The 25,276-nt window shown below is 37.8% G+C and overlaps 1 protein-coding gene across 1 annotated transcript; it reads right to left on the bottom strand.

The window, feature by feature from the left end:
• Positions 1-4,699: 4,699 nt before the first annotated feature.
• On the bottom strand, positions 4,700-23,507 carry ATP6V0D2 (ATPase H+ transporting V0 subunit d2). Its single transcript, XM_065629584.1, has 8 exons — positions 23,343-23,507; positions 17,727-17,898; positions 15,336-15,514; positions 12,324-12,403; positions 10,404-10,481; positions 6,969-7,145; positions 5,519-5,596; positions 4,700-4,986 (listed from the first exon to the last, which is right to left on the bottom strand). Exons 1-8 carry the CDS (start codon positions 23,470-23,472, stop codon positions 4,825-4,827), a joined length of 1,056 nt encoding a protein of 351 aa, XP_065485656.1. The 5' UTR covers positions 23,473-23,507; the 3' UTR covers positions 4,700-4,824.
• Between the last annotated feature and the right edge of the window lie 1,769 nt (positions 23,508-25,276).

The raw sequence follows: 25,276 nt of genomic DNA, 5'->3' as shown, positions 1-25,276 counted from the left end.
CATTTTCACTGGAAAAAAAGTGTTGTGAAACAACATTTTTTAATCTGTTCTAGATTGATTTGCCCGCTGTTGGCTCTCTCAGATTCTAGCAGGTGTGTGACTCAGTAGAAAATTTGGTAGTTGATGCACATGTATGTGTATGTGTGTGTACATCTATGTGCATATAACAAAATAGAAGTTTAAGAGAACAATATGGCACAGAACAGTGTATATATTTTCAATATGATACTAACAAGAATATTTAGTTTTTCTAGATTGGAAAACAAGAAAATATGGCCATTATCTTATCAAGGACTTTGTGACTTCTACCTGCTCCTTTTCAAGCTTAGTCTCAGTTGCTGTTACATGTTATAAGTAGCAAGTTAGAACACGTAATGAATTTCCATAGATTGTTTTTGTTAAGTAATGCTTAAAAGCATTGCCGAGTTCTCTGTATCCCTGTACCTGGACTAGAGAACTCAGTGAGGGTTTCACTCACTGTCCCAAAGCTGACAGAGAACAGGTAGCAACTTGGGCTGAGTGTGGAAAGGGGCACATGCAACAAAGTTACAAGGTCTTTTGTGTGGAAATGACCATTTTCTTCCATTTCAAAAATATAACCATTCATTTCACCTTGTTAGTATTTTCTTGAAAATAAATAACTTGTGCTGATTTGTATGATATTTTCCTCTTAAACTTCACTGCATTATGCCACTGCTACATGTCACTATTAAGACAGCAAAAAAAGAAGCTTTTTAAAATACCAGTGACAACAGATTCCACCATGCCCAAGGGTAAGAGCCGCCCTGGGCATGTCATTTGATGACAGACAATAATTGCAAAGGCAGAGTAAAAAAAAAAAAAAAAAAAAAAGAAATTCTGCAATAATCACCTCCTTACGAGACTGTACTTTTTAATAATTTTTAAGGTTATTGCTTCAGGCCTATAACTTCCAAGAGACTCAGAACTTTGAAGTTTCATTTTAACAGATGAGTTATGCTATAAAAATGGCACTTGTCGGTAGATTTGTGACCTATATTTGTTGCAGTTATCTCTTGTATCTCTTGCATACCTTCAGAGCAATTAGTTTTTCTTCTTTTTACTCCTGGAGAAGCTCCAAACCAATAGAAAACACAGCGTTCATATTTCTGGCTTGCACACTAAGATGGGATTGTCAGTGACCGTGTTTCACATCTGGAATGTTTGCATTCTGCCAGCTGAGTTATGTGGGTTGTTTTGTGTGTTTGTTTTTTTTTTTTTTTAAACTGGAAGTCCCAATAAATATGGATTCCAAGCAGTCAAATGTTTCTCACTGTGTATCATCGATATGAAAACTTTTACATGGGTTCTTTGAGAAGTTTGTCTTGCTATTTCTTGAATCCCATTTCTTATTTTCTCTTTATCATTTGGGAGATATCGCAATATACTGAGTGATTTTCAGTGTGTTTGAGATGAGTTTTTGTGTCATGTAAACTGTTTTAACTGCCTCATAGGGATTATTGCCATTTATCATATCTGTTTTTTCTGTGATTTATATTACACTATTTCTCCACACTCTTTGGTAAAGCAATCCAGTTGTCCAGCACATCATTGGATTTTGTCTTATCTCTTGTTTAAACCATTACAGTGATCTTCTTGCTAACAGCGTTATAATTCTGATGCAAATCCAAATGATTGCCAGCTATCACTCCGTTCACATACTTTGGATCTGCTGTTTTGGTCTTGAGTTGTTGAAGAGTTAAAAATACTCTGTAATTTAGGCATACTTAGTAAAAGCATAAAGCATCTTATTGTCATGTATGAAAGAAAATTAAGTTGTACAATATGACCTTTAATATCCATAAATGTGCAGAATAAGCCAAGTATGGTACCGGGTTGGTTTTTTGTGTTACTTGAAAGTCATGCTGGAATTGCTAGAACCAGAATAAGAGAGTCTACTCTTGTCAACTGACTCTGAGTCCAGAGTTAGTCTTAGGACCGCACTCTGATATGATTCATTCAATAAATCTTCAGTTCCTCACATGGACACAAATTATCTTTTGTGCAGGAAGGAGGGACTGGGCTTCAAACACTCCAGCCCTGTCCATCCACAGTTCACTGCTGCTCTGCTGTTTGTGAGCAGACAGCAGCCACTTCAAGCCTAAGATACAGCAAACGATGGGAAAGATTCACAGCTCTCAGAGCTCATCAGAAGCTCATTCCTGGTCCTGCTCTTCACCTCTCACGGAGAGACACATAGGCTGCATAATCATATTGAAAAATTTGTCTGAATAGGTGCAGCCACTTACAAGTGTGAACACAAGGTTCTGTTCTTTCAGAGGTGTGAGGAAGAATAAGAAAAGTAGCTCATCACCTCATGGTGCCCTATCCTATGAACTGACATTATCATTAAGAAGTCAATGATGCTCGTAGTAGTGATTCTGTGATCTGGGCTTCCACTATAAGATGTTGTTAGAGAGGATATATGATCATATTTTTAATATATATTTGTAAATATATCTATACACCAGCATGGAGACTAATTTACTAACAAGAGACTAATGTAAATCATATTATTTACAGAAAAAGCTAGGTGCTTGAGGACTTGTAACTTTAAAGTCCTAAATCATTTCTTACTCTGTTGCTTCTCTTGCTTATTCTTAAATTGAGTATAATTGGTGCCTAGTACATTCTGTCCTTACTTGGCAAATATCTAGAAAGTTGTTTTGAAAAAAGCATCAATTGAAAAAAAGCATCAATCAAGACTGTTGCTGTCCTTTCCATAGTCTAGAGACCAGTTCTGCTGACAACACAATCATGTAAGCTGAAATTCCTGCTCATTTCTTTCTGAGCCAACAGTATCCACAGACCGTAGCAATAGCAGCTGCATATCTTCCCTGGCACAGAATGGTTTAGGGTGGAGAGCAGATTCTTTCCCCTTCAAATCACTTCAGAAAATTCTTGGCAGAAATCCAGCTAATTTGTTTTGTTCAAGTAGGGAGGTTTGATTTATCAGTACAGGAAAAGTATTTGTGCGCTATGCTAAGTTGTATGAATTCAGTTTCTGTGTCCCAAAGCAGGTGACTTTTCTATTCCTCTTCTCAACAAAATTTTTAAATGCAATTACTAAAAAATATAGAAAAATGCAAATTTTAGAGAAAGTGGCCCTATATTGCAGTTTGCGATATAGTTTGTGATATAGGTGTGAACTGGAAAGTGTTGGTCACAGATTAGACTGGGGAATACAAATTAAGAAGTAAAATTAAGTAAGATAGTAAAAGCAGTGCAGGGAAGAATCTACACATGCCAAAATGAAATTGCAATCTACAAATCTTATAGTTCAATTATTTTCTTTTTTTTTTCTTCTGAATTACTAGATCAACTAAACAAAGAAGCCTCAATATAGAGATAAGATTTGTATTATTTTCTGATACACTTATTTCTTTTTAGTCAATTTTTCTAAATTCCTACTAAATTATTTCTAAAGGAAACTCTCTGAAAATGTTTTTAAAGTAATTCTCTATGATTCACAATACAGCAAAATATTAAAAATCTCATTAATTCTCTATTAAATCAGTATGAGATGATCTGGGATAGAACCCTTTGCTATGTTTATAATTTAGGAAGTGTGGTTTTAGCTACAAAAATGGTAAAATTTTCTAATTTTTAGGTATGTCTGCATACAGACTTGTATCTATTATAGAGATATATCTCAGTTCTTAAAACCATGATGCCTGAATGTTTTCCATAACTCTGAGGTGTTGACATCAGATTTATTTTATTCTTCTGTCTACTCAGCAGGAAATGGATTTTATTTCTGTATCGTATTACTGGAGGCATAGTCAGTTGAAGATTGCAATTTGCTGTTGTGCAGCCTGAAACTAAGGAGTCATGCAGAAAAGTAAGTTATGGCCTCTTTCAGAGCATTTTTTTTTAATGGAGTAGGAAGGCAGAATGTTGATTGCTTTTGAAAATCCTTCCTTTTTCTTCAGCAGAATTAATCTTGTCCTGCTACAATCTGGCTTCAACTGTTGGCACTATTTTTAGTTACCAATTTTAGCCAGGTCCTCAAATAGCTCAGAGCTGGTGTTGTTTGTGTCTGATGCAGAACTGATACAGACTTGGCTGGTATTTTCATTCAAGTTTCATAATCTTCCTAGAGCCTACATGAAGATGGTGTCTTTGGTGTGTTGGGAGAAGACATTTGTATTGCTGTGGAGCAGATCAGACACCCGTTGTTTGAAATGTATGGTGCTCTTCATGTGACCATAAAGGAATAAGTGAAAACTTTTTCATGAAAATGAAGTTACTTATTTACATTTAGCTGCAGAGAAGTGTCACAGTTGGAAAGGTTCAGGAAGATCTCCTTAAGGAGAATCTCAGAGTAACCCTAAAGTTTCTCTCTTGTTTGTGTATTGAGTCCTTCACACAATCTCATATGCCATGAAAAAGACCGTAAGTGTAAGAAAGAAGTAGTGTTGTAGTTGTCCCTTTGAGAAAACCATTAATTAAAAATTAAGCCATTAAAGAGCTTTTCAAACATTATTGATATAAAGCTTGCTTCCACAAAAGAGAAAGAGTAGGTATGTGAGGCCTTGAGGGGAGTTTTTATTGATCAATTAAATTAAAACAACACAGTGGGGAACAAATCTATCAACAAAAATTATGAATAAGCCCATAAATATTTCCTTATAAACTACTCGCATCTCTAATTACATTACTTTTTCTTATACTGCTGTATTTATGGAGGATCATTAATACAATTTAAAATATCTAATAAGAATTAACTTCTGAAATAAGATTTTTCTTCTTTTCTATGAAACAATGGATCTTTTTTGGGCATTGTAGGGTTATAAATTCTCAGATTTAGAAAATCGGAATGTAGTTGTTAATTTTTGTTCTGTGTCTTTGAGAAATGCATTCAGCGATCCATACAATATTCCTACATTCTTGTTCCTTTAACTTTACATAGGCATAAAATACTCCAAAGTGAAACTGGTTGTTGAATGCAAGCACATTCAGCTTTACCTGTGGAAAAGATGAAACAAGTGTTATGATAAAATGTTAAAGAAGGCAAATGTGATTTGTATGATTGCTTTTATGATCAAGATTTCTACGTAGCTTTGCAACCATGACTATATTTAGGAGTCTTTTGAGTATAAATATAATTGAAATGTCATCTCTGGATTAATTTTGGTAATAGACTATAGCAACATTGCAGGTAAGTAAAGAACAGTGATGAAATACCTTCTTCAGTAGACTATACAAAAGAAATTTCATTAAGTGTTTTATATGAGATGGCTCTTGAATAGGCTGTCAAGGCTGACGGTTCTATAAGTAGTCTACAGAAGAATATCCTGAGATTTATTTCATTTAAAAAGGTAAATCCCTCTATTTTAATGCAGCCAAATGTTGACAGCCATAGAAATACTGTGTTCTTGAATATGAAGCTGAATGATGCGGTATACTAGAATCAAAGGCCTAGTACCTCATTCTTGTTTTAAATGTTATTCCAGGTAGGTAACTTTCATTTGGATATTTTAAGGTTAGAAGCTCTTACCTCATGTTCAAAAAATGCATCTTCCAATGTCTTTTCTCCAGTGCCACTCCCTACACCTTCAAACACAGCCTTGTATTCCTAAAAGCATAGACAACCACTCAATGGAAATAAGGTACTACTTCTGTGCAGCACAGACACCCTACATTACTTTATTAATTAATCTACATTAAACAATTTTTCTGTATAGAAGAACTCATGTATAGATTACAGTTCTACATAAATCAAAAGTTAAAAGCATATAGTCAGCAAAAGAAAGAAAAATCACATTTGTTCTTGTATTTGTTACTGTCATTTCCTACAGCTTAAAGTAATTTACTGAAGGCACTAAAAGAGACTTATTGTAGAATGACACATGACCTTTCACTCCTTTGGACAGAGAGCACTGAACTTCTTGTACAAATAGTATCCATCAGAGCCAGAGCTGTAAATGGAGCCAAGACCCTGAACTCTGATCCTCACATGGCTGCTCATTTTATTTCCAGTAGTCAGCCGGATTTGCTTTATCTGCATTAATATTGGATCTAAATCCATTAGCCTGATATGTCATCCTGGAATATTCTGCACAGATACATTTGACTCCATTTCTTACATGATACATTTCTGTGTAATTTGCTTCTCTGTGTACTTGTTTTGTTTTTCCTATAAAGTAGCAGCACAGTATAGGCCTAGTACAATGGTTCCCAAATTCATCTAAATATCCCACCATCACTTGAACAGACGTGCTTTATAACACACTGACATGGTGACACATGCTTCTAACATTCTGCTTATGCACAGGAACAAATGTGCATCTCCAGCTTTGTTTCTTCTGTGGAAAAAGCAGTAGACCACACATAATTTTGTTTTCTTTACCTACTTGGAGGTAACTTAAATATTATAGGTAGTCAGAGTATCACAGCTAGTTCATAGAGCAAGTATTGGTTCGTCTTTAATAACAACACTATTAGCATCAGTATTAAAAACTTCAGCTACTTCTTTGATTCAATCAGTGATTTAGAGAAAACTTTTCAGAAGGGCATTCTGATGGTACAGTAGCAATAAATCAGGTTTGCACTCACCTGTGACCTGAATTGTTTGGTCAGCTCATTTTGAAATGACTTATGCTTTTCCTCCAGAATCTTGGAGGGAGCAGCTGTGAAGTGAAACTCAGTTTGGGGAGGATTAATGAAGTAAGAAGGGTTTTGTTTACTAGAATGCGATTTGGTCTCATTTAAACATCACTATAAGAGGAACTTGGTATTGTACTAAGGTAATAATACGTCTTATGTCTTCATATCAAAGGCCTTTGATTCCATATACATCTTTATGGCCTCTTTTGTTCCTTTGCTGATTCTTTTCTCTCTCAAAAATGCTTTTAACTTATGTGAATACTCTTGGAAAGTTTGCTGACATCAAGAGATGTTCAGTATTTGTGTTTTGGCTTTTTGTTTTAAGAAATTAGATTACATACTGCATAGTAATCTGCAACACTCTTCACTTGCTCGTAGTCGTCTGCATTGGCCAACAGGTGTAAGCCTTCTGGATACAGTTTTCCGCAGGTTGGATACAGCTTCTCTCGGTCATCTTTACTCAGCTCAGTGCCAAATGAATTGATGGTGATGACAAAGGCACGTCTGTCTGCCTCAAACTTAGTACGCAAAACAAAGAATAAAGATGTGTTATTAGAGATCTCATCCTAAAATAAGGCCAGGATATGTTTATTTTCAGGAAGCTAAACTATAGAAACTCAAAAAAAAAAGGATTTCAGAGCATTAGAAACATACCTTATTTTAAAAATTGTAAATCCTTATGCGCAACTACTTGTTAACCTTTAACTAGAAAATCAAACAGTATTTTGCAAGCATGGCTTTTTTCTTCTGTGATTTTTGTACTGAAAATATCATCTCTGCTACTTCCTCGTTTCCCTAGTTACCCACATGTTGACAACAAAAATCTCATCACACACTCTTCTGAAGTTATGAAATAATACTCTTATAAATAATATGGGAAAGGACCAAGAATCAATAGGGGTAACTCTAGGGTAACTCAGAGTGCTGTTGAAAGTAAAGGCTGAATGGAAATTCTGGAAAAAAAATAATTTCTGAATGCGTGTATTTAAACGATAGTTTAATAAGGTGGAGGAGGCTATTTACTTGCCAAGTCAAACTTTTCAAGTGTTTCAAATAACAGTTATTTTTTAACACATAGAATCAAGGGCTATATTTCTTCTGCCAGGTTTAGATGCTGTAGTATCTGTGTTTTCCCTGCACCAGTAGGCTGAAAGTCATTCTAATATCTAGATCTCTGGTTGTTCTTTTGTACTAGGCAAAATTTCACTTGCCATTCTTACAGTATGAATTAAAAATGTAATGGTATATAAAAATAATTTTACTCAATTCTGTCTGATTTAAATCTGTTCTTCTGTCTTGAGATCTAAATTGACTATGGTTTTATTTCTTTCCTTTATTATTCACTTGCATGTTGTAAGAACAGCAGAGCCCTTGCTAGTTGCTGGGATTATGCAGGAAAATCTTCCAAGTGAAGGGTGTACAGTATATGCACATTTTAGGCAGTTTACAAAATTTCTCATGCTGTGAATTTTTGAACTGTTTAAGCAGAAAGGTACTATTTTCTGATGAATAATAGGTCTGCAGTTGCAACACAGTTCTACAACTTTAGCAGATAAGCACATATTCATAGATCCTCTTCCGGTGTGTTGGAACACAGCGTAACAGGGACCCAGCTGCCCTCTGGCACTGACTTCAGAGTAAGGAAAATGAATAAACAATAGAGAAATAATGAGAAGAAAATAAGTGTACTTGAAAAGATTTGTAGCTAATGACTAACAGGGTGAAATTTATTAATATGAACATGTATATCAGCCCTAGTGAAACTGTTTTGGAAGGAGAAATGCTTTGTTTTTTTGACTTGTTAAAGCCATGTAAAATCTAGCTGTTAGATTTGTAATATTTTGTTGGAAAAAAGTATGCTCAGCTGCAATTGCAACAAATGCCAGCAGGTTTGGGGCCTACTTCTGGTGGCCCCCTGTTTGAGAAAATTTGCAGGATCAGTCCCATCAAATTATTGGCACATGAGGTTCTACACAGTGGGTAAGGCCACAAGGCAGTTACTTGGTGACTTGGGCCATTCAATTGCTACAGGTAGAGGTGGAGTCGCAGGATGAGCATTTCCTAAGTGCTTCAGTTTCCACCTGGGAAACTGAAGTAGTGTGTCTGCTACCTCAGAATTAGCACGTGGCCCTAACAACAGGCACAGCACCGGCTGCAGTGCAGTCCTGCCATTTCTTGCCAGATTCAGGGTTAAACATGCAACATTTGTTGTCCGTGGTGGAAGAGAGATCGTCCGTACTTTTAATGTGGAAGGCTGGCATCGTAACTGGTGGTCAAGGAATTGGGGAGCTAAATATCTCAGCCTCGTTCCGATGGGATCAGGTTAGTAGTCTTACATATAGGATTACAGAATAAGCAGCAAGCATTGTTTTGAATAATTAAACTTTGGCTTTTTGTGAGTTCAGCCACTAGCAATCTGCTCTATGTGTGTCTTCAGATCATTAAAATGTTATGGAAAATGGAATCTGCTACAGAAAAGTTCATCCTCCTACCCGATTGACATTAGATAGGGATTTTAAAGAAGCTTATCACAGACCAAACTGTTACCACTAGAATTAAGAGAGTTTTACAACATATTTAAACTAATGTTGTAAGTAGTCTGCTCTCAGCATAAATTTTTAGCTAAAAATGAACTTTCTGAAAAATCTGAATCAACTGTGGGAAATGTGTTTACCCCTGCCAGCCAATCTCTTGATTTTTATTTTTCAGAAAATAATAGTCAAAATACTTAATTTCTGTCCAATTTAACTTGACTAAGAATATTTTCTTTAGAACATAAACGCGTTAAATAAAATACGAAATTGCATTCCCTTTTAGGACATTGTTCCGTAAGACGTAATTTGGGCTCACTCTTTCTTCAGGGGTGAGCTCCCATGGTTATTATCTCTCTCCTATAGTGCAAACTTTTCATGTAATATCATCAGAGCTCAGTGAATTTTGTTTAGTTTCCAGAGTGTAAGTTTTGCTCATTCAGAAGAAAAGACTCGTGGAAGCAAATGGGTGATCTGGCTCTCAAACTCCGCAAAGAATTGTGACAAACCATGTGAAAAGAAAAAAATGAACCTGAATGTTGAGAACTAAATTTTATAAATTTCTGCATCTTTTATTACAGTAACAGATACAAAAATATCATTCACTACACTGCAGGTATGCTTTGGGGAGGAGGACATTAGGAATTTTTTTATGTAATGGGAAAAATAAATATTAAATTCTTCTGGGTTAAGACAAAAATAAAACATGGTATGTTGGAGTTTTCTGTATGACACTAGTTCCGAAGGCCACTAAATTCTAACTTCAACTATTATTTTTAATAGGAGAGTAAACAAACATAACAGTGCTGTGAAGCTTAAAGATTATTGATTAGTAAATATACGGTAATGTCAGACCTTAGCTATCTCAAATTTAATGTTGAGCTAGGAGGTGTAAGAACAATCCACCCTTTAGTTTTTATACGTAATGCAGAAAAATGTTAAGGGGCAACAGTTTGAGATTAGTGAACCATTGATTTTGTTCTGCTATCTGTTATAGAAAAATATTAACTGAGGCTAACTCCTCCTTGGTAATGGACTAGCTGCTTCTCTAGTCAAGAGGTAAAAGTCATCCTGGAATAAAGTCTTCACTACGTCTTAGAAAAGCAGTTAGTATTTAGTGGAGAAGCAAACATTTGGCAGGTAACTTTGCAAATGGAGAGAGAAGGAACAGGAAAAAAAAAAAAGTAACCTAATAATGAAAACATTATGGAGTACTTTTATGTACAAAGACTGAATTTTTCTTACCTCGAGAATAGGTCTCATTATTTCTGCTGTAGTACCACCTTGTTTTTCACAAAACTTATAAAATGCCTCAAGATAAGACTACATGAAAGAAGAAGAGAAATATTTTAAATGATACTTAAGACTTGGACCAGAACAGCACATAGTCATGAACCTCATTTTTAAACACTTCCATTAACTTTGATAATTCTACCTATGAATTTAAATTCAAGTATGTGCTTAATTACTTTGCTGGACTGAAAGTTGAAATACTAAAATGCAAATGTCTTGTTACTGCAACATGGGTTGAAATGTTTTCAAAAATGTTATATGACAAATATTGTGTTTGCTTTGCTTTCTAAAGATGGAACATCTTGAGCTCCATTGAGCTTCCACTGCATAATAAGCAGATGGCTGATGGAAACTCTGATTTTATAGTGTGGAGGAGGGGATTTGGGAATATGCCACGGCTGTTGCGCCAGCACTACGAGGATACATAAACTAATCCCTGCTGCTCTAGCCTAAACCCTGGATTAGGACAGAACAGCAAACAAAGCTTCTGTAATACCGGTCTGCAGAGTCCTCTTGTCCATTAAGGATTCTGGCCTTCACATCCATTTCAAAATGCCTGTGCAGGAAGGCACCTAAATATCTGAGATGCTGTTTCCCTTGCCTCTCCATCCACCAGAGTACTGTCTCAGGGAACATTTATGTTATCAAAATGCGTTTGCACCAACTTCACACCATCTTGTCAAAAGAAGCTGTCACTAACAATGCAAGTAAGTGAATTTTAAGTAGAGACATCTCAAGGAGGATCTACAGCATGAGATTATGCATTAGGTTCTGTACTGTGCTATCTGATAGTAGAGCTGAAACAGAATTGATCACATTGACAGCTGATGCAGAGAAGAAAGGATCTATTAATAATTTAGAAGTGTTTGCAGAATGATCCCCCTGATACTTAGAAGAGTGAGAAGAAAAAACAAAATAATAGATTTAGTAAGTGTAAATGTATGGATATAGGAATAAAATCTGTATGTTATCAAATGGGATGTGTTGAGTTTAGTAGTACTGTGAAATAATTAAAATTACATTAGCATAACTGATGTTTTGAATGAGAGGAAGTAGCAGAATGTTTAAGAATCAAATATTGGCTCAGGAATTTATAAATATAATTTGAAAGGCAAACAGAAGAATTTTTTTCTTCCCCCCTAGTGTGATCAGATCACTGTAAGAATACTTCTTGCAGTCTGGGGCATCCACTGTGAAATAAAGATAACAAAGAATTTGGAGAGAATGTGCCAAGAGGAAGCATTAATAGAATGAAAATTGTATGGCGTTTAAATAAACCATCCTAAAAGTATCGACTTGTGTGCTAATATTTGTAAAGTACTCTGAAAATGCAAGGCACATGTTAACATGCATATTTTTACAGCAGTGTGCTGTAGCAATGCTAAAGATAATTTAAAAAGGAATGAAAATTAAACAAACCCCTTAAGTAAAAAAAGTGTTACCTAGACTCAAAGCAATTGGACCTTTTCAAATCACACGTCTGCTTTATAAATAAAAATAAATGTTAGCCAAAAGCCTGTCTAGGCTCATTTAGGAGCTAACAGTTCCGTGGCATTTGGTGGATAACTGAGTTGTCCATAAACAAATGGGTGCGGATATTAGCCTGACATCTAAAGCATTTTCATTAATGAGATATTAAATTAGAATTTGGATGCAGACCTAAATTTGAATGCTCGCCAAACAGTGGAGTACAAATGAAAGGAGCTGGATTTGATTCCTGGACTTGTCATCAACCAGGTGACCTTAGACAGCTTGCTTTATTTCATCATGCTTCTGTTTCCCCATCCATAAAACAGGGTTAATGATACCGGCCTCCTTTTCCAAGACACTTTGAAAAACCCCAAGTATTATTGTTATGTTGCAAGAACTTGCCTTGTAGAGTTTGTTGCGCATTATTTCAATGTTCATTTCGTCCAGGTCATTTTCAGACAAGCAGTCTTGAAAGAAAGCAGCTGAAAGCAGAGTTTATTATATTGCAGTATAAATCTACATGCTGATAATATACATCTCTTGTCTATTGCCATTCACCAGTGTGTGAGCAAGGATCTGAGGTTTCTGTTGTACAAAAAAGGAAGAGAAATCCTCTTGATTTTCCCCTTATCCTCCTAGTCCCTCCTTTTTAGCAAGAATCTGCTGTGAAGGGAATCAATCAGTGCTGCAGCCAGAGTCCACATCTCCAGAGAGAGTCAGATGGGAAATGCTGATGAAAGCACTAATCTTCTCTGAATTATATGGTTTGGGCATTAGGGATATTTCCTAGTGAGGAACGTGAAAAATAATTTTTGTCTTAAATCATGTGGGTATTCTGCAACTGCTAAGGAGAATCCTATTTTCCCTCTTTAGTGGGGGAAAGGCAACAGGTTGCAACTAGTCAGGGGCACAAGCTTTGACCTTGACTATCTGTGCTTCCAGGTCCTCTGCAGAACTGGCTAAAGAGCAAGTTTTTGGACAGGAAGGCAGAGGGCGAAGTTCATTTGTGCAGCTGAATCACTAAAAAATACTATATTCATAACCAACACAAGTATGCCAATCCTTCACTGTTCCTAAGCTATGCCAGCGGGGCAGCCCAGCGCTGCACGGCAGAGAATGTTGTCTCAAACAGTACCAATGGAAGATGGTATTTAAAGAGACCATGTGAGCCTGGCCATGTTTTGTGGTCTTCTCCCTTCCTACTCTTTCAGAATTTGGATTTTGGATGAAGAACTTTGGAGGATGTAGCCCTGACAGTTAGCTTTAGTATCTCTTCGTAGATCCATCTCACGGGAATTTGTCCTATATTTTTAAAGATCTGAAACTACTCTCTGCTTTTACAAAGTTGTTCAGCAAAAAACTTCCTAGAAATTTAGTACCAGCTGTGTAAAAAGTCTCTTTTATCTTACCTGTTTTAAAACTAGTTTTCTGCTGGGATTTGGTCACAGAATCCCAGAATGTTAGGGATTGGAAGGGACCTCGAAAGATCATCCAGTCCAATCCCCCTGCCGGAGCAGGAACACCCAGATGAGGTTACACAGGAGGCGTCCAGGCGGGTTTTGAATGTCTCCAGAGAAGGAGACTCCACAACCCCCCTGGGCAGCCTGCTCCAGGGCTCCATCACCCTCACTGTGAAGAAGTTTCTTCTCAAATTTAAATGGAACCTTCTGTGTTCCAGTTTATACCCATTGCCCCTTGTCTTATCATTGGTTGGTCTTCTAAAGGATTTGGTAAGCAACGGTTCATATCTCACTGTGGACAAACTACTGCCCTTGGGACTTTGCAAACACTGTCCATATCTCCCTTCAGCCTTGTCCTCTCCAAACTGCAGTCCAGCCTTTTCAGTCTGCCTGTGCATGGCAGCGCGATCTCCTCGTTCACGTTGGCTGTTCTGCTCTGGACCTCCTCTGGTTTCCCTGCACGGGGTGTGGGTGCCCAGGTGCTGCCGGCGGGAGCTGCAGGGCGGCTGCTGTGAGGAGAGCCCGGGGCTGCCCCGTGCCAGACACAGCTGGTTCCAGCTCCAACAGACCCACCGCAGGGCACAACTGAGCCCTTCAGCCAGGCAGGTGGCACCTCTGGGAAAATATATTTAGGAAAGGGCAAAAAACACAGTATGCAGAGAGGAGGAAGGGAAAAAAAAAAACCCTTGAGAAACAGCAGAGGGAACGCCAAGGTGAGCGAAGGAGGAGTCGCTCCATGGTGCCAGAGCAGGTACTCCCTGCTGGGACCCACGCTGGAGCAGATACTGCTGACAGGAACTGCAGCCCGTGGAGAGCCCACGCCGGAGCAGGGAAGTGTGAGGAGGAAGGAGAAGCAGAGAGTAACCACCACACACCGACTGTAAACTCCCGCTGCTCCTGGCACCGCTCATTGCCTCTCCGCAGGGACTGAGCGTTACCTGCAGTAAGAACGAGGGGGCAAAGGAGAGGAGCCTGGAGAGAAGGAGTGGAAAAGCGGGGAGGAAAAGTGTTTCCCCAAAGTGTGTAAATGTTTGTTCCTTTCTGTTTGTTTGCTTGTTTCCTAATGCCTGAATCAGTAAATATATAAGTATTAATCAATGATAAATCAATTTTCCCCAAGTTTAATTTGTTTTGCCTGCAGCAGTAGGTAGTCAGTGACCTCAACCCACAAGCTCCTTGCTTTTCTCCCTTGTTCTTCCCCCCTGTTCTTGCTGGAGGCTGAGTGAGAGTTTGGCTTCCATCTGGGGCCAGCCCACATTGTCTTCTGGAGAAGCAGAACCGCAAACCACTCACAGTACTTCAGGACACACAGTGGTTTCATATATGTTTAAATCCATCCAGCTCTGTCTTATTTTCAGTACCCTTCCCAGCAGTGCTCCACAGCTGGTAAGCTTCTGTGCGCTCATGTTGGCTGCTGCAGCACACTGAGCAGAATTTCATCCCAATTGCAGGATGTGACATTCCCAAGCCTCGCTGGTTTGCTTTTAGATTTAGTTCTTCAAAATAAGGATTTTTTTTCTGTGTTTGAATCACGCCCAAATCCCAAGAGGGAATCCAGGTTCTACCACAACATCTAATATTCATTAGTAACTGTCTTCTTCTTTATCCTTAGCTAGAGATAGGCAAGATTTCATCTTATATTTTTTAATTATAGATGCAGGTGTTGGAATAAAAATCTAGAAGCTCTAAATCAGTGGCCACTTTGGGTACGAAAGATATCCATTACACTTCTCGAGTAGAATGTTTTCTTTGTGTCTGCTACCCAAGGTTGATATAGAAGCTGTTAATAAATGTTACTAGAAAATGTCCTAAACTCCACTTCAAAAATGCTTGATCCCCACTTCATTGTTTTTGTTAACAAAACAAAGCATGTTCAGCAGAAAACGTTATTCCATCTGAGATATTCTTAAGAATAGTTTCAAGAAGCAAATAAGAAATAATTTGATGTTCCTACCTAATGGTGTGTCAACCAAAATAGCACTGAACAGCTCGGTGGGGTTGGAGGCAATGCTGACTGCTTCCATCTGCTCAAAGCTCCCCAGTGGATGGCACTTGGGAACAAGTTCAGCTATGGGCCGCTGATGTAATGTGCCAGTTATTAGAAGAATTACGTTGTCAATCATGTAGCTGTATCTGTATTTGAAAGAAAAAGAAAAAGCAATGAACCTTATCTTTATAATGAAGTTTCCTTTGAAAAAATACAAACCCAAGAATTTTGAAAATTAGTGATAATGCTAACATCAGAAATGACCACAATATTTGCAGGTTTGTATGTTCTCTCTGTATCAATGTCTCATTTATCAAAAACAAACATAAGTTTTTAAATAGCAAGTAGGTAACACATGGTATTAATTTTAAACATGACTGAGTTTGGGAGAGGGACGTTTTTAAAGAAGGGGAAACTGAAACATGAATATGATAACCACGACAGTTGTGAAATGTAGATTCACTATAACAAGTGACAATGAATGGTATCAAAAAGTAAATCATCTGAGCTAGCAACTTCTCTAGTTTCGGTTTTTGTTATTTCTTATAGGCTGGCTGGACAGAGAAGTGCATAGGAAGCTAGGTACTAAAAGTACGGAGTTCATGCACATGGACCAGTCTCAGGGCTTTCTTCTCACACAGCTTTAAACAACCTTCCATTGGGAAGCTAAGAACAGGTTCTCACAGATTTCTTCTTCATTGCTAAAAGTTTTCAGTAGAAGTTTTCTGTCAGCTTCTTACTTGTTTTACTGTCAGAGAGGCTGATAAGAGTCTTATCAGTAACTAGAAAATGTGGAAGCTATTCCCTGGGGATGCTTATAACAAGAATTACAGTCTTCAGCTTGTGGTGTTGGTTCAGAATGCAGCTAGAGACATATAGAGATTAATGTGGTCTCACACAAAATCTGTGAGGGAGCTCAAGGATCTGATGAAACATAGTTCATAATTGTGTTAATATCTTAAACTAGTGTTTCCATTACTAGAAAACAGTGTGCAGAATTTGTGCATACACTTGCACACAGACATATCAATCAGTGTGAGAAAAGGGCTGCTATAATTTTCATATTTTCACTTTCATTTCACTTAAGCAAAATGTAAACATTATATGCCTCAGGTCACAGCTGTCCTAGGGCAGTCTCTAAGGTCCTGTTGATATCTTACCGTAAAACTGGTCAGCTGCACTTGGAAAAAAAAATGTACTTTATTTTACTGTTATGATAAAAATACCCCTTTTAAAGTAAACTGAACGGTCTAGTGACCTTGTTATAATATATTAAGATAAGATCAGAGGGAGTAAACAGGTTAAATATCCTGGTGGTGTTTCACTAATCCATGTTGTTATACTGTTATGAAGCAGATCTCTTTTAAAAATATTTATTTACAAGTTTTGTCTGTTTGTAACTGTATTGGGAGAAGAACTTTCTCTTCATCTGACATCAAACAGCTCTTGGATCTAAGTATCTTGCAACATAAAGTTCTTCCATTCTTAATGTTCAAATGGTATTAGAAGTATGGTAGGTATATGATGCGTAGTTTTTCCCCCTTCCAAAAAAATCTAGAGCTTGCTGCATGCCTGGGAATTAAATCAGTTCGCTGTGTATCACAGAATTGGTAATAGAATCATAGAATTGTTTTGGTTGGAAAAGACCTTTACGATCATCAAGTCTAACTGCTACCTGGCACTGCCAAGTCCACCTCTAAACCATGTCCCTAAGCACCACATCTACACATCTTTTAAACACCTTCAGGAATGGTGACTCTACCACATCCCTGGGCAGCCTGTTCCAATGCCTGACAACCCTTTCATTGAAGAAATGTTTCCCAATATCCAACCTAAATGTTTCCTGACACAACTTGAGGCTCTTTGCTCTTGTCCTGTTGCTTGTTACTTGGCAGAAGAGACCAACACCCTTCATGCTACGACCTCCTTTTAGGCAGCTGTAGACAGCGATAAGGTCTCCCCTCAGCCTCCTTTTCTCCAGGCTAAACAGCCCCAGTTTCCCATCTTGCATTAGTCACCCTCACAAAATTATATTTTGCAAGTTCTCTGGCTTGGATAATATTTGAAAATAATAACCATTTTTCTTAATCTCTACTGCTCCTCCTGCCACTGTACAAAGAAAAAAAAATCCTGCTTGTGTTCTTTAAAATAACTAGTTGCAAAGACAACAGCTCTTCATAAATAAAATTTCAGAACGTATATTAGCAAATAAACTATGTAAATATTGCAGTATCAAAGTAATTTTGATCTTTTTGAGACATAATAGAGATTCCAGTACAATGCATCTGCACTGTTTTAACTCATAGCTGTGCTTTTGCTTTGAGTCTATAATATAAGCTATGTGGTAACAGTACTTACGTGATAAAATTCAGAAAAGTGGCAAGTGGTTCAAAAGCATGGTTTCTAAAGTAATGAAATTCTGTGAGTAGTTTGGCTTTCAGTTTATCATCGATGGTGGAAATAGTGAGAGGGCCAGTTTCATTAGCCAGGAAGTTGCCATAGTCTGTAGTCTGTAGATGTAACTTCAAATCTGGAATGAGATTCAAGGAAGATCATGAGAATAAACTGCCATTATATTGTTTACAAACCAAATTTTAAAAAAATATTTCTAACATTATCTTTTTATATCAAGGGTGTGATCATACTCTATTGAAAAGTTTTTTACATGATTTAATATAGAGTAAGTGCATAATTAATGCAAATTTGTACTGCCTTCTACCAGTAAGACTTGCTGTATACCACAGGAAAGCACAAATAATCTATGCGTTTGTCAGAAGTTTCACCAGCAGCTTTCATTTGCAGCCACACTGGGCACAGTGCTAATTACTGTTGTCCTGTGCCCCTTCTCATTCAGGTTTGTTCAATATTTCTCTTTGACTAATTTGCACTATTATAACAGGTCAGTCGTTTTGTCTCCTGCACTCCTGTGGACAGTTACACATCAATAAGAATCATCATTTAGCTTTGTTTAGATCTTACATTTTCATATGAAGCATTTACATCTCAGACTATAACCTAAGACTATAATCTTATGTTATCAGGCTGCCTGAAGAAGAGAACACATCCTGCCTGGCTCAGATTCAGGGCTCCAAATGGCTTCTGCCGTGGAGCAGTTGAAGGGGCACAGTTACACTCTTGGCATTTCTGGTTTGGATTTGTCTGATTTATGGCTGCTGCTACCAGATCCTAAGAAGCTGTTCCAGAAAGTTGGGTTATCATGACATATTCTATTTGAGCTCCTGACCCTGACAACTGAGGAAAATGGGTTAATTAGACAACAAAGTTGAAAGAAGTTTTTGTAGCATCGAAGAATTCATTTGATAATTTTCCTCTGCCAACCATTTTCTACCATGAGGCAAAAGTAAACATTTGAATAGTTCTTGGTGTTGAAAGCAGCTTAACATTTCCTTTTAGAAAAGCCCCTGCTATGTTTCCTAAGTATGTTCAAAGGCTATATTAAAACTACTGTAAATTAAAGATTTGTTTTGGGCATTCACAACGATTAGATTTCCAGATAAAATCTGAACTGATATTTAAGGAAAAAGACAGCAACACTCCCACTGACTGAAAAAAAATGTGTACCTGTAAGGGAAGTTAATATGCAGTTAGCAAGGTGTGCATTTATCAGTATGGCAGCTGCTCTTTCTTAATTCCCCATGCATATACTTTCTTAGAATGCAATAAGGCTGCCTACACTGAGATGTAAAGCAAAAGAATGAATGGAATACTTTGCAAATTCAGACTCCTACATCTAGCACTCTAGCTTCCTGAGACAGATATCCCTCAGAGTTTTCTCCGCAGGTTGGCTGCCACCCGAGCTCCTTTTACCCATTTCAGCAACAGACCCTTGGACAAGGCAGCCTCACTCAGCTCTCTGAACTGTTAGCATTTCTCTAGATTGTCCTGCAACAGACTGAATTTATACTACCACTGTAAAGTAATTGCTTCTTAAAATTATATGGATTGTCACAAAACCGTTGACAAAAGAAGGCAGAGGTTTTTCAACGGTCAGATACTAGGAAGTAGTCATAGTTTTAATACAGGCTTCCATGAGGGAAGAAGAAAGAATATGTAAAATGAAAACCACTTAATTCAAGAAAGAGAGAAAGGTAAGAAATATTAAGAGATAAAGAAAAATGCAGAATTATGCCCAGAAATTAGTCTAAATATGTAAAATGACTTATAAAAAAATCACTAATATTTTCATGTTACATCTACATTTCATGTGAAAACTCTTTTTACTGCAAAGGTAAAAATACTTGGCATACACTGCGATCAGATAATACTACCTCATTACATGCAGAGAGCTGAATTCCAGCTTTCTTCAATTCTGTTTCAGGTGAACCACTGATATCTACCTTGAGTCACACTCTCTCCGTGCATTCTGAACGCAGTGGTTTTCAGGGGCTTAGTACCTAAAGCAGACTGCAAAACCCAAATATCAGCCCCAAGTACTGAACATTCTGAGATGTGTTTAACATCATCATGAGATGAACAGAAACCATAACTGCTGACTGAGAGTAGTTTGACAAGACTGTTACCTTCCTTGATACTCTGACTGACTGAGAGGCTTCAGAATCCATGCCCTAAAGTAAGGCATGAAAAATATTAGCTGTAACACATTATATAGCTCCACCTGGCTCTCAAAAGCTATGCAAGAAATACTATGCCCGGGAATTTTGGATTTATGACCACTTCCACAGCCTGCTTTAGAGAAGTATTTCTTCTAAACAATTTAATAAATGCCAGCAGGCATATTCTATGTAAGAAAGAATATTCAACCCTATCTCATGGCCTTGGCCAAAACAATTGAGAAAATAGTCATCCACAAGCTCCAATACCATATAATATCAATCAGGAATGTCACGATCCGAGTTCACACCATGACAGAGTTCAGTGCAGCTCAGAGACTGCCCTGCTGGTCTTAAATGATAGTCTTCTCTTGGATTTTGGCATAAATAATACCTGAGGACTAACACAGACACTTTTACTATTATACTAACATGAGCTGATGACCCGGCAGGAGTAGATGGCTGAGTGTTACATGGGCTTCAGAAATACCTTTTCACCAGTACTTTTTTGTGATTGTAGCTGCTCCTTTTCTCAGGCTCTTGGAGACCTACACAAGACCCTGAACTTTTCAGCATGTCTACAAGATCCCTAGGAAAGAAAATTCCTGTATTTTGGCTGTCAGTATTATTGCCATCCGTGTCATGTATTTCCTCATACAAGTATATGCAAGAAAATCATATGTAGGAAATGTATGACTTTAAGTAACGTGATTTTAAATCACGCGATTTTACTCACAATGGAACAGCAAACAAACACAACAGTATGTCTAAAGGGAAATAATGCACAGAGGGAGACTAGTTTGAAATGGACACAGTTAAGACAGAAATGGCGCTGATCAGAAAGAAGGAGTATTGCAAGAACTTGAACAAAGCGTTGACCTGGTCTCTTGGCACCAAGCACATGGAGCCTTGTCTGGCTCCTCACTTTGGTAGCCAGCTGCCACCAGTTATTTCAGCCACTGCCTGCCGGAGTGTCCTGGCTCTGGCAACTTGTGTGAACTTATCTCAGTGATGTTGGTGGGACCAGAGCTGGGCTGCTTGTCTTTCTGTAAGCTAGCCCCCCTTCTAGAGCGCAGTAGTCTTTCCACCGCACAAGGAAGCAAGAAAAGAATAAAGCATTGAATTTACACCCCCCCGCCCCCATATTCTTCTTCAAAGACTGTCAGCAGGGTTTCTCTGGGGATCCCTGAAAGAGGTGATGACATTGGGCCAAACTAGCAGCATGCCGTGCAGCAGAAGTTTCAGCCAGAGCTGCAGCCCACAAGGTAGCTCCTTGGAAGTTATAATAATTCAAACAAGCCCAAAAGGATGTCCAAGTTAAGCTGAAGGCCTCTTCTCCTCTCTGTATGGCCCTGACTTGACAGGGCACAATGGTATCATGTCAATTTGCATTCTCCCTTTTTGATTTCCCTCCCACTGTTGTACTTTGTGACTGCCAAGCAGATGTAAAGTAGTAACCTACAGTTTTTCTTGTAGTTCTTCTGTACTGACATTATGGTTTTCCTTCTAGAGATATAAAAACCACTCTGAAATTAAAAGACCTTTTTGATTCTATTTATGCGTTACTTGGAGTGGTTTTGATTTTGTTCCTGTTTGTTTGTTTTAGCATATTTATAGTATTTTTAACTTAGGCCAGTTTTTGTGGTCTGGTGCTATGCCACAGAATGGGATACATTTATTACCTTTCAATGTGAACACATGAGCTGAAGGCACTATTGGGCAAGCATGATAGTACTACAGCACCGATCCACGTGCTGCATCTTTTAATTGGAAACATGATACAATGCATGCATAAAGCTGCATTTTTTACTTTAGAAGTAAGGGTCTGTATTTTTGGTGCACTGTACACTTGTGGTGCAAGTTCAATATTATAGCATCCTACATGTGCATAGAAATAAGTCTATTTAGCCCCATGTACAAATGCAATATTTCTCATATTTTCATTATAAATAATACATTTGGTAGATGACTGGTGGGAATCTGTTAGCTGTCTAAAAGAAGTAGAAAATGTTACAATGGAGAAAGAGATGTAGCTGAACAGAGAAAAAAGAGAAGTGTATTTAATTGTGTAAGCCACATATATCACAACTGCTGGTACAAATAGGCTACAGAAACTGTTGGTTTTGCCCAGCTGGCATAAGGAATAGGTTTCAGTTCTCAGGGTAAGTGTGTACATGTGTTCTCTCTGTCTAAACTGCCATTGTATGGAATGGAGAGCTGACACAGCTCTCCAGCTTATCAGCTGAAGTAGGTACATGCACTCAGTCACTTGAATAGTCTCTGGATCCCATTTGCTGTATTGACAATCTCTTCTTTAACTATAAGAGGAACTTTATCCTGCTGACAGGTGAATACCTACATGTATCTATTTAAATGTAGTTGTTTTAATCTGCAAGATGAATGGCATGCAACCTTTTCCAGACTTATGTTGTTATTATATGAATAGTTTAGAGAGCCTCAAAACTCGGTTGTATATGGGAATCATCAGGTTCTGCACTGCTCATTTCACAAAATCCATTACTGCATACACGAAGCAACCAATGTTCAAAACAGAGGGAGCTTATTATTTCTCCCTGTTCCTTTTCCAAATGAATCTAATATACTGCATGTTATAGAAATTATTTCAGTGTACAATTATAGCTTGTATTTAGAGTGAGGGAAATAAACTTTATGTTCCTTTAGAAAGGTGATTTTTTTTTCTGTTGCATTTTTTTCCTGCCAGATGTCTAGAGGTATGTCATATGATTCTTTGTACAAGTCCATCTTCGTCAGGCTGTGACCAGTCTTGGTCACAGAAAGCTGTTTTGGAAACTAGCGTGTGTTCTCTTTATTACTGTGGCAAAGTCACCTTGAAAAAAGCTGCCTTTTTTTTTTTCTTAAACCTGAGAGTAGTTCAGTTTTATCTTTGAGAAGTCTAGTTTTCTCTTCCTCGTAAGTAGAATGTCTCCCACTGCCCTAAAACTCATGAAGTAATAAAGTACTAAAATGATATCTTTTGTAGAGAAACTCAGTGCCAAATGGTAATCTTTTCATAAGATTTTGTGAACTACTTTATCCAACTGAAATTATATGAAACTTCTATACCTGAACAGTTCTATAGCAAGGTTAAAATCTATAAGAAGGGTACCAATCTTCATAGGAAATCTGTGGACGGGATTTCCAAACTCTATCAGTAAACTACAAAATCCTATCATCTGTATTGCTTTGCAAATCACAGTCTGTATAAACCTAGGGTAATTTCTATGGAAAGCTATTAACTTAATTACGAGAACAGTTCTTCAAAGTGTGCCAGGTTTATCTCTGTTTTAAGATAAGCTCTCAATACTTTAGTCTTTTACCTTCCCTTCTTCAAAGGCCTAAGAAACAGTATTTCTTCCTAAATAAAGTAAACCAGCAGACTTACCTTCTAGTGTCTCGCACTGTGCTAAGTTGACATAGTCTGCACTTGTCAAGATCCCAGCTTTGAAGCCTCGGACCAGACCCTCCAAGTAGCCATGGTCCACATTGAAGTAAAACTCTGAGTACCCCGGCATGGAGAAAAGGAGATTTAATCTCTCTGCTGGGTACTTTATGGTACTGAATATTTGCCACCAACTGTTTTTCTTCTCTGGGGAAGGAGTGACAAATAGTCACTTATTTCCTGCCAGCCTATGATTGTGTTTCACCAACTGGTTTCTTCCTGTTTCTTGCTGCTAGTGTAGTTCCAATATAGTTGATGCTTACACAACAGCCAGCCAGCAAATCTAACTCACTCCTGTTAGAGCCAGCACATGAAGCTATTATCGTTGATAGAGAAGCCAAAAAGGAAGTGTAAGATTTAACCATTGCTTGCAAGAATGCACTGTACTTGTTGGAAAACGGGAAAGCTTATTACAAAGTTTGATAGCATTTTTGTATTTCTTAAATAAACAGGAAGTTATCTGTGAATACATATTGAAAAAATATTTCTGCACTAAAATGGTGAGCCTGTTCAGTAAACTTAGACTTTTTTTAGTGTCTCTGCATACCTTTTGGTTTTTAACACTTTTGATTGCTGGATATTTTCTACAGCACATCTCTATCAATAAATATGTATAATATTTATTGATTTATTTATTGATTTATATAATATAATATAATCATAAGATTTTTCTAATAATTACAGTGAACATTAGAACATGCCCATAGGTGAAAGATCTTTGAAAGGTTCGACTTTCATTAGCCTTTAAAGTGAGTATCCAGAACTTAACTCAAAACTATAGTTTGTCCAAGTTCCAACGAAAATAGTCTGGTTATATTCACTAAGATGTGGAAATAATTCATATTTTTCCTCTTAAAAAATAAAGATTATAAAAACATAAATCTCTATTTCAATAATGCAGATTTAGTGCCTTTTTAGACTTCCTGATTTTGATTCAATTTAAACTCAAAACTGCTAAATCTATCAGTGACTTTTATACTGAACTGTTAAGATTGCCGCCTTTCAGATTTAGGTGCCCCAGAGCTGACAGTTCAAAGTGCCTAATGTTTCTGTAATCAACACAAAAAGTCCTCTTTCTCTAGCATATGCAACACATGCCTTCAAGCTTTCCTAGAAGGGCAAGCCTTATGGCACACTAGGTGGTATTTAGATATGTAGTTAAGTGGAGCTCGGGAATGTTGCAATGTGGTGTCTGAGGTCTGCTGCTTGGTTGGAGGGTCAACACCAGTAACAGAAACTACAGCAGCTGTCTGCTATCTGCATCTCAACACTTACTTTTCAGTGCTTTGAACATGTTTGGTGTATCGTGTCAGCAGAAGACGTGCGGCTTGGCTTTTCTATTGGTCCCTTGCACTGAAATGTGGCTGCAGCAAGAGCTGTGAGTCAGCAGCCATGGGGATAAGGCTTTGTTCCCTATCCTGGGAGTAGAGAGACTGATGACAACTTGGTGCTCACCAGGTGATTCCTGTCTCTGCTGCCTCGCTCCTGGCCACGGTAAGGCTTTGTAGGCCAAATAACAAGGCGTGAGGTGCCTGGGTTTGCTGCCCAAGTAGCCACCCCTCTACCTTCTCTAGGGAGAAGGTCACCAGCTAGCTGGCTTCTTGGCCAGGAGCCTCTAAAGGGCAAGAAGTGGCCATGAGCCACCAGCCACCTGGCAGGCCAGGCTCAGCAAAGAGAGTAATACTACTGCACCTTGGGGGTCAAATTAAAATTGTCTCAGGCTGGATATTGCCACGCCTGTAACTGACTGCAGCAGAAATAATGACAGCATTTAGACATTAAAAAAAAAAAATCGCATGCTCAGATATGCAAACTGCAGTTATTTCGGAGTTCAAGTGATGCCTAGAGTACTGAACTTTGCTCCTTCTAAATTAGGC

The sequence above is a fragment of the Caloenas nicobarica genome, chromosome 2 (genome assembly GCF_036013445.1).
Source record: "Caloenas nicobarica isolate bCalNic1 chromosome 2, bCalNic1.hap1, whole genome shotgun sequence".
Taxonomy (NCBI): Eukaryota; Metazoa; Chordata; class Aves; order Columbiformes; family Columbidae; genus Caloenas; species Caloenas nicobarica.
Note: the sequence above shows the minus strand (reverse complement) of the source record. Positions and strands in the feature narration are given on the sequence as shown.